Raw genomic sequence first — 8,846 nt, 5'->3', positions numbered from 1 at the left:
TGTATATATATATATATATATATATATATATATATATATATATATATATATATATATATATATATATACAGTATATATATGGTTGTGGACAAAATTGTTTGAACACCTGACAGATCTTAAAATATTGACCTTTTTTGCCTCCAAAACATGATTGTGAGTCATACTGTTTTTATCCACTTTATTATATTTGGTATGTCCACCTTTTGCAGCAATAATAGCAGCACATCTCTCTGGCATAGTGTCAATATATTTCCTGAGAACTTCAACACTAATTTTATCCCATGCCTTCTGCAACTCATGCCAAAGGCTTTCCTTTGAATGTTCAATAGATCTGTCCAGTTTATTTTCCAACTCACCCCAAATTTGCTCGATGGGGTTGAGGTCCAGATGTTGAGGGGGTGTCCATCATTTTCAATGTTCCAGCAGATTCCTTCCATCGCATGTAGTTAGTAGATAAATAGTTAGTTTTATGGGTATTGTAATGGCAAATTCAACAAAAAACAACTGAAACCTCTTGAATATGCCTAGTGTTTTTTGGCCACCATTGTACTAATGCACAGTACTATTCAGAAGTTTGGGGTCAGTAAGATTGTGACAGTAGTAAAATGTGACAGTAAAGACTTTTATGTTGCAAAAGATTTATATTTAAAATAAAAGTTATCAAAAGTAGATTTTTTTTATTCATTAAATTCTCAATTTCCACAAAAATATTAAACAACACAGCTGTTTTCAACATTGATAATAAGAAATTATTCTTGAGCACAAAATCATCATATTAGAATGATTTCTGAAGAATCGTGTGACACTGAAAGTGTCAGGAATAATGGCTGCAGAAAATTCAGCTTGCCATCACAGGAGTAAGTTACATATATTTAATTTTCACTACAAGCGATAACTGAGATGCAAGATGGCACCAGTTGCGTTTATGTTTTCGTATGTAAACAAGAAAGAGCAAGTCCACAGTGTGATACAGGGGCATGAAAGTAGCACTGGTTTCAGTTATATTAAGCCATATATAAGGCACTCGGAGAGATCTGAAATTTTTTGCTACTGGTTTCTCCACCTTTAGCATCTTGCCTTACTTTTAGCACACCTGTCCTCATCTGCTCATCAGCCTTTCTCTCTGTACAGGTGTGCCCCCCTCTCAGACCCAGCAGCCCCACACCTCTCAGGTCCTCCAGCCAGAAGAAGCTCTCTACCTCCGCAAGAAGAAGAAAAAGTTGACTCGCCAGGACCCGTATGCCCGTTTCTCCGCTCTGCTGTACCGCCGCCCGCCCCGAGATGACCAGAAAGCCATTTTGGCCAGTATGGACACAGCAGACCCAGACCACGCCACTCTCCTCTGAAGTCCCAGAGATTACAGGCCACACTCTCCCCAAACTCTGAGCTCCTTCCACCTTTGCTCAGCCAGCCAACGTCTTCAAGTCCACACCCGCCTCCAGTGGTTTACTCCTCTTCTCTTTTCCGTTACGCTCAATGTATCACAAGAAAATGCTTGTGCTCCAAGGTTTTGCTCTAGTCCATTTACCTCAAATTCAGAAGGATCAGTCATGTTGAGCCGATTAAAAATAATATCTTATATGCTTCAGCTTATCTTTGGGATTTAGTGACTCTTATCAGATGGTGCGTCAGATAAGAGCACAGCTGTCAAGCTTCTGTTTCATTCTGCCAACAGTCTCGACCACATCTAGCAGATCACAGGGTTTTCACAGGTATACCTCAAACACACCACAATCTCCGTGCTGCTATACTGACAAACACAGTAGACGTTAACAATCTAAACATTTGTTTGTATTTTCAAATATGACATTCCACAGTGCAAATTTCGGACATATTAGCAAACCATCCATGAAAAGTGCACTGTACACTACCATTCAAAAGTTTGAGGTCACTATGATTTTCAAGTGTTTTTGAAAGTAATCTCTTATACTTACCAAGACTGCATTTATTTGATCAAAAATACAGTAAAAACAAAAATATTATTACAATTTAAAATAACCGTTTTTATTGTAGTATAGTTTATAATGCAATTTATTCCTGTGATTGCAAAGCTGAAGACTGCAGTAATGGCTGCTGAAAATTCAGTGTCACGTGATCTTTCAGAAATCATTTTAGTATGTTGATTTGGTGCTTAAGAAACATTTCATATTGTTGAAAACCATGATTTTTTTCACATTTTTTTGATGATGAAAAGAACAACATTTATTTAAATTAGAAGTCTTTTGATACATAATAAATGCCTGTCACTTTTGATCATTTTAAATGTATCAATGCTAAATAAAAGTATTGATTTCCTTTAAAAAATCTTACTGACCTCACGTTTTTAAAATGGTAGCGTATTAATTTTTTACATATATTAGCACCATGGCTGTTAGTGATGTATTACATGATTATGCGTGCGTTTGAGATGTTGCAAGCATTGTCTACTCATACACTAATACTAATACTCCCTCTTCACATTTGAGGAGAAAATGGAAACACTTTTCTACAAAGCACAACAATTCATCTGTTAAAGCTACAGTACAGGCAGAGACACGGGCTTGGATGGCAATGGCAACCATTTGAATGAGGGAACATTTCATTCCAATGCCATTTTTGATAAACATATGTACAGAAGCTGCTGTATCCTTCTTCACTTTTTGAACACAAACTTGCACTGAAGCAAAACCTTGGTGACTACTATGAGTGACATTTTTTGTTTACGCCAACCTCACTTCTCGCGGTTATCGAGCTCTATTCAGAAAGTACTATAGTAATGCCAAAAATACTACAGCTTCCTTAATCAATAAGACTATAAAGTGTACTGTACTGTGAGGAGGATAGGATTTTGTGCCATTATAAACTATAGTATTTTTGTCATCAACATGCGATGCCCCCTTACATAAAAAGGCATGCATTGGCCTTAATAGGGCTCCTTAATGCTTGTTCCTGTTGTGTTTGTTTAGTTTTTTTTTTCTTTGTTTAAGTGACAAAAAATGAAATCTACTGCCTTTGTAGGCCATTTTCGAGCCTTTTTTTTGTTTTTGTTTTTTTGTTAAACCAGAAACGGCAACCCAGCGCCTGTCTCTCTCCTCTGTGAAGACCCTTGGGGGAAAATCTCTTTGGGATGAGAGGGCTATTCCCAGCGGCCAAAGGTTTTTATTGTGTTTCTATCATCCAACGGTGCTTCTTTTCTACAGAAAGACATGTATTTTCACTGTCTGAACAGACATACCTGGGCAAATGTACATTTTAGCGTGCTAGCCATTGTCCAAGGGGGATGTAATGGCCGTCAGACGAGAGGTGGCATGTTCTGTGTCTTATCGCTTGTACAGATGTGCAGTTAGCTTGTACATTTGAAAAATGTCTAAAACTGCAACAAATGGCTGATCAGTGTACTGTTTCTTCAGCCTGGGAAACAAATTCAAATCGAAAAGCAAGTAAAGGTAAACCCTTGACCTCCAGATCGCAGGTTAAAGGGGTTATGGGTGCGTGGTTCATGACTAAGCCCCTCCCAATGGCCAATCACCACATTAAAGGCATTTTAACAGCCTATGTAAGGTGCTATAAAAAGTCTTCAGACTCAACTCTGTTGATAATATATCAATAATTTGATCTTCCAGCAGATAATGGCTGCTGCTTAAAGGTGCCGTCATATTTCGACAAAATTTTGTGCGCAAAAATGGTTTGTTGTCTATTATCAATAGTGTTGCCATATGTGAAGTTACTTTCAAACTAAGCAGCTTTCTGTTTAGGTGCGGTCACATTTAATGTTGTTTGGCAAGTTTTCACATGGGCAAAATTCAGTCATTTTAAAGGGGTCATATGATGCGATTTCAATTTGTCCTTTCTCTTTGGAGTGTTACAAGCTCTTGGTGCATAAAGAAGATCTGTAAAGTTGCAAAGACTAAAGTCTCAAATCCAAAGAGATATTCTTTATAAAAGTTAAGAGTTAATCACGCCTACCTAAAACGGCTCGTTCTAACACGCCCCCACATATCTACCTCACTATGTGGGAAGATTTGCATAACGCCGCCCAAATGTTCACGCAAAGAAAGAAGGCGTAACTTTTATTCTCACTGTAGTATTGTTGCCGCTGCGGCCATGTCGTGAAGACGCTGTGTGCTTCGTTGTGAAAGCGAAACTACTTTGTTTGGCCTTCCAAAAGAGGACACGACTACAAAACAGTGGTTAAGTTGTATATAACCCAAATATCCAGATGTGTGCAGCACATTTTATGGAGGACTGTTTCCTGATCCTGGTAGAGTAGACTACAATGCCGGCAGTTCTGACTCACAGACTGTAAGTATGTTTTAATTTAAAGGATTTGCCACTGATGATTAAAATGCGAGTTTTGGGCAGTAGAGTAGCACTTGTTGTTTGTCATTTCTTCAATCACAAATGCAGACAGCGTTTTATGTTTACGCGGCACGATGCAATGCAATGCAATGCAATGCGTAAAAAGACAGTATAAGTCATTATAATCAGTAATTATGTCCCCACTGGATGCAACAAATGCCTAGTTTGTAATGGGTTTTAATGTTTTTGTCTCGTCACTCCGGCCGGATACGGCATCAACAGTATGTGAGGGGCGTAACATTTCCGTCTCACGCTTGAGTTATTCGGCCAATCACAACACACTGGATAGCTGGCCAATCACAGCACACCTCGCTTTTCCGACCGATGAGCTTTGTAAAAATCGAAAGGCGGGGCATAGAGGAGAAATAATAATGTACAGTATGTGGAAAAGAATGTGTTTTTTTTTACTTTAAACCGCATAAACACATTTCATTACACCAAATACACAAAATAATGTTCTTTTTAGCAGCATCATGTGACCCCTTTAACAGGAATTTACACGTTTGGTAATTTCGCATTTCCCCACATTAGATTTCACGGATTTGACCAACAAAAAGCTGTTTGGTTTGAAAGTGACTTCTACGTGAGCTGTTCTTCATACATTGTTTCACTATTGACGATAGACAAGAAATTTCGCCAAAATGTTGCTAATGTGACTGCAGCTCATATCCTGAACACCTCAGTATTTGATGTTTTAGGATTTCAACACCATCTGTCTGATAAGCCTTCAAGTGCGGTCGCATTAACCATTGTTTGGCGAATATTTGCGGGTGGAATCCAGTCGTTTTAATGGAAATCCTCATGTTCAAGGACGAAGAATTTGCAATGTCTTTCAAGTTCTCCAGGTTTACCGCATTGACTGCTTAGTTTGAAAGCTATCTTTTTCTGAGCTGCACTTCGTACATTGCTACTATTGTCGATAAACAATAACACTTTTCTCCCTGTGAAATCTCGCCAAAATTTAGCTAATGTGACCATACTTTTTGCTGTCTGCTGTGGCGTTTTGAGGGTCATCAAAGATATGGACATTCATACTTGAATAGCATCGGAGCGTTAAATATTAGCGAGCGTGAGTTGTGAGCTGGGAAGCATACATGTCGGTTGGAGAAGCTACGCTGTTGTCACAGCTGCCGTATAGTGAAGATTTTATTCATTTGTTTGGATGTAACGTTAGCTTATACATGACAGACCAGCGCATCAAGTGCTCCTTTGCACCTTTTAGGCATCAGAAAAGGTCAACCTTTGTGGAAGATGTTGATTTGGATCAGGGGATTGGTTGTCAAAGAGTCAGACACCATTTTAAGCTTTTAGCGATTCTGAGCTCGACACGTTTTATTTAGCGTCGCGCCGTGAGACCTGCTCAGATTCCCGAACCGTGATTGAGCCGTCGTTTGTATGTCGTGTGAATGGCTTTACATTCTGAGCAAAGACTTGATTGTTCATACTTGTAATTTTGTTTTATTTGTAAATCAAGTAACCAGATTAGATGAGACCTACTTGCTAAAGTTAGGTATTCTATTTGTGTGTGTCAAAACACACTGTTTTAGGTAGATAGAGGCGACTGATCATCTCGTTCACTCGGGAGATGTGCTTATCCTAAGTATTTTTGATCCATTTCACTGGGCAATTGTCAAAATATGGTGCTTTCTAAAAAAAATATACAACTATTTAATTAACTAAATATTGTGTTCCTTTTTTATTTAAAGCCTTCACACAAGATAATAATATCGATCCAAAATGCTAGGAATGTACTGTAATATGTCAAAAAAAACTGTATATAATATAATAGCATATATTGCACAATGTATTATAAAATTTTAGTAATTTTGAATAAATTGGCCAATATATGCACGCAACAGAATATATTGATATAAAACATATTGTCATATTTTGGATTCAGTTTTTAATATGTTACTTTTTCATGAGGGTTGAAATGCATGAGAGCATTTTTGAGCCGAAAGAGCTATTGACGTGTTGTAAATGATTCAGTTCACTTGCATTCACTCTCACTTTGGATTTGCAACTTGTTTATTTGGTCGGTGAACATTTTTTGGATACCAGTCTAGCTCACATTCTGCTTTGCAGGGGACTTCTGCTACTGTAGCACCAATCGTTGAACAGATTGGCTAACTCTAGAGCGGCCGGATAAATGAGCTGTTTGGGGATTTTGAGAGGTAATTAATGCTAACTTGATTCGACTCATGGACGGTGTAAGATGAGATTCATTGTAACAGATTCTGAAATGAACCTTTATCTTTTTAGTAGCATGATAGCCATGGTAGAGATACATTCAAGCATTAGTTGGTTTATTTATTATTATACTGTACTGACTTTATATGCCATTTATATCTAAAGAGTGATGAAAACATTCTATTGCTTTTGACGAAACATCTCAAGATTAGCATTTTTCCATTCCAGATCATTCTCTGAGGGGCATACTTTTTAATAAAACAACATCCTAGTAAATCTCTGTTCCTTTGTTTTGTTTTTTATCATCATCTCAGCATGTTTCGCTTTGCATCCTCACGTTCTTTCTTATGTTTACATCACATTCACATTTATGTTCAGAGCGGACACTTGCTTACCAAAGCAACTTACAAGAAAGTGCACATTTTGCAGAACTGGCAAATGCCTGAATATTACTTCATCTTGGAATGAAAGATGCTTTACTCATAGGCAAACCGGTTTTAGCTGGTCTGTTGATTGTTTAGTTGCAGAAGCTGTTTGGATGCTGATTTATGCCGAAATTGGAGCTGTTTGCTTCCAGTCACAGAAAAAGAGCTAAAATGTTTGAAATTAAAGTTATGAAGGTCTAGAGAAGTTTTTGAGAGTGTAACCCTGTTTTATTATATATATGTTTACATAAGAAATGGGTGGAACAGTGGCTCGGTGGTTAGCATTGTTGTCTCACAGCGAGAAGGTTCCCAGTTCGAGCCCGAGTTTGCATGTTCTTCCTGTGTCTGTATGGGTTTATGCCGGGTCCTCCGGTTTCTTCCCACGGCCCAAAGACATGTAGGTTAGGTTAATTGAACATTTTAAATTGTCCCCGGACGTGTGTGTAAAGACAAGACTTGTGTATGGATCGACTTGTGTATGGATTAACTGGTTCTCGCCATGAATATAGCCATAGATGCTGGATTGGCATTAAGAAAGAAATAAACAAACTAGTGCTGTCAAACGATTAATCGCAGCCAAAATAAACGTTTTTGTTTGCATAATATATATGTGTGTACTGTGTATACTTATGTATAAATACACACACATGCATGTATATATTTAAGCAAATATGTTACTTTTATATAGTAAATATATTTATATATGATATAAATTATATGAATATAAATATATACATGTAAATATTTTCAAAATATATGCTGTATGTGTGTGTATTTATATAAATACATAATAAATATACACAATACACACACATATTATGTAAACAAACACTTTTATTTTGGATGCGATTAATCATTTGACAGCACTAAAACAAACAAACATAATAAAGAATAGATTTGTATTTATTACCTTTTTTAGCATGACTTTGGGATTTTGCTGAATGTTACTGAACCGATAATCATAATATGGGTGCAACAAGATATAATATTATTTATTTACTTATAATGAAATATTTAATGATTATAATTGTTTATTATATTTATTATTTCATTTCAACAGAGAAGAACATTGCACACAAAAAACTGCCACTTATAAATGCATAATTCTGTCATTTACTCACCTTCATGTTGTTCCAGTAACAAAAGAAGGTATTTTGAAGAATGTTTCTGTTCAGCGGAAATACAAAATTTCATCAAACTCCATCGACGTTCATTGTAAAAGCATTTTTTTTAAATATCTTTTGCTTTCACAGAAGAAAGTAAAAAACATGAGATGGGTAAATAATGACAGACTTTTTGTTTTTAACATCACAATGTCACCACTTAACAGAGGTAAAAAACAAGTTTTTCTTCACCACCCTAAAATAAATAGTAACTTATGTATGATAGTTTGATGAATAGAGCGATGACATGAATTCATGTGCACTTTCAAAAATAATTGTAAAAAATTATGTTACACAAACACAATGCATTGCACATCCAACACAGCCTTTAATACAGTTTTAACAGTCGGAGCAGATGAAATTCAGAGCGCTTTAACCATTAAAATGACCCTTACTGTGTGTGTGTGTGTGTGTGTTCATTCATTTCCTTTTGCTTTTATTCATGACAGTTGCATATATTATGTATCCATTTACAAATATACAACTCTTTTCCGATTATTGATGCCACTAATGAGTTAACAAACTAACCTATAAGTTAACCTCTTAAAAGATGACCTCTTATAGTACATCAGGTATACAAAGAGCATATGAATAATCATGCTGCTCATGGTTTTAGTACACAGTCTCAGATCGAGAGGGAGAAAGCATGGAATCAGCACAATGTAGAGGACGAGAGAGTGTGGCGGTCATGTCCTCACGTGGCACTTAGTGCACCATGAGCCTGCAGGAA

At 36.8% G+C, this 8,846-nt stretch overlaps 1 protein-coding gene across 1 annotated transcript in view; it reads left to right on the top strand.

Moving 5' to 3' along the window:
* Positions 1-1,834, top strand: part of igsf9bb (immunoglobulin superfamily, member 9Bb) — a 108,305-nt gene extending 106,471 nt beyond the window's left edge. The window contains exon 18 of the mRNA XM_016296048.1: positions 1,132-1,834. Within this exon, the coding sequence (XP_016151534.1) occupies positions 1,132-1,346 (215 nt within the window). The 3' untranslated portion in view covers positions 1,347-1,834. The remainder of the gene's footprint in view (positions 1-1,131) is intronic.
* Positions 1,835-8,846: the final 7,012 nt, after the last annotated feature.

This window comes from Sinocyclocheilus grahami, unplaced genomic scaffold (assembly GCF_001515645.1).
Source record: "Sinocyclocheilus grahami isolate Dianchi unplaced genomic scaffold, SAMN03320097.WGS_v1.1 scaffold344.1, whole genome shotgun sequence".
Lineage (NCBI taxonomy): Eukaryota > Metazoa > Chordata > Actinopteri > Cypriniformes > Cyprinidae > Sinocyclocheilus > Sinocyclocheilus grahami.
The sequence above is the reverse complement of the archived record's forward strand: the minus strand, read 5'-3'. Positions and strand labels throughout refer to the sequence as shown.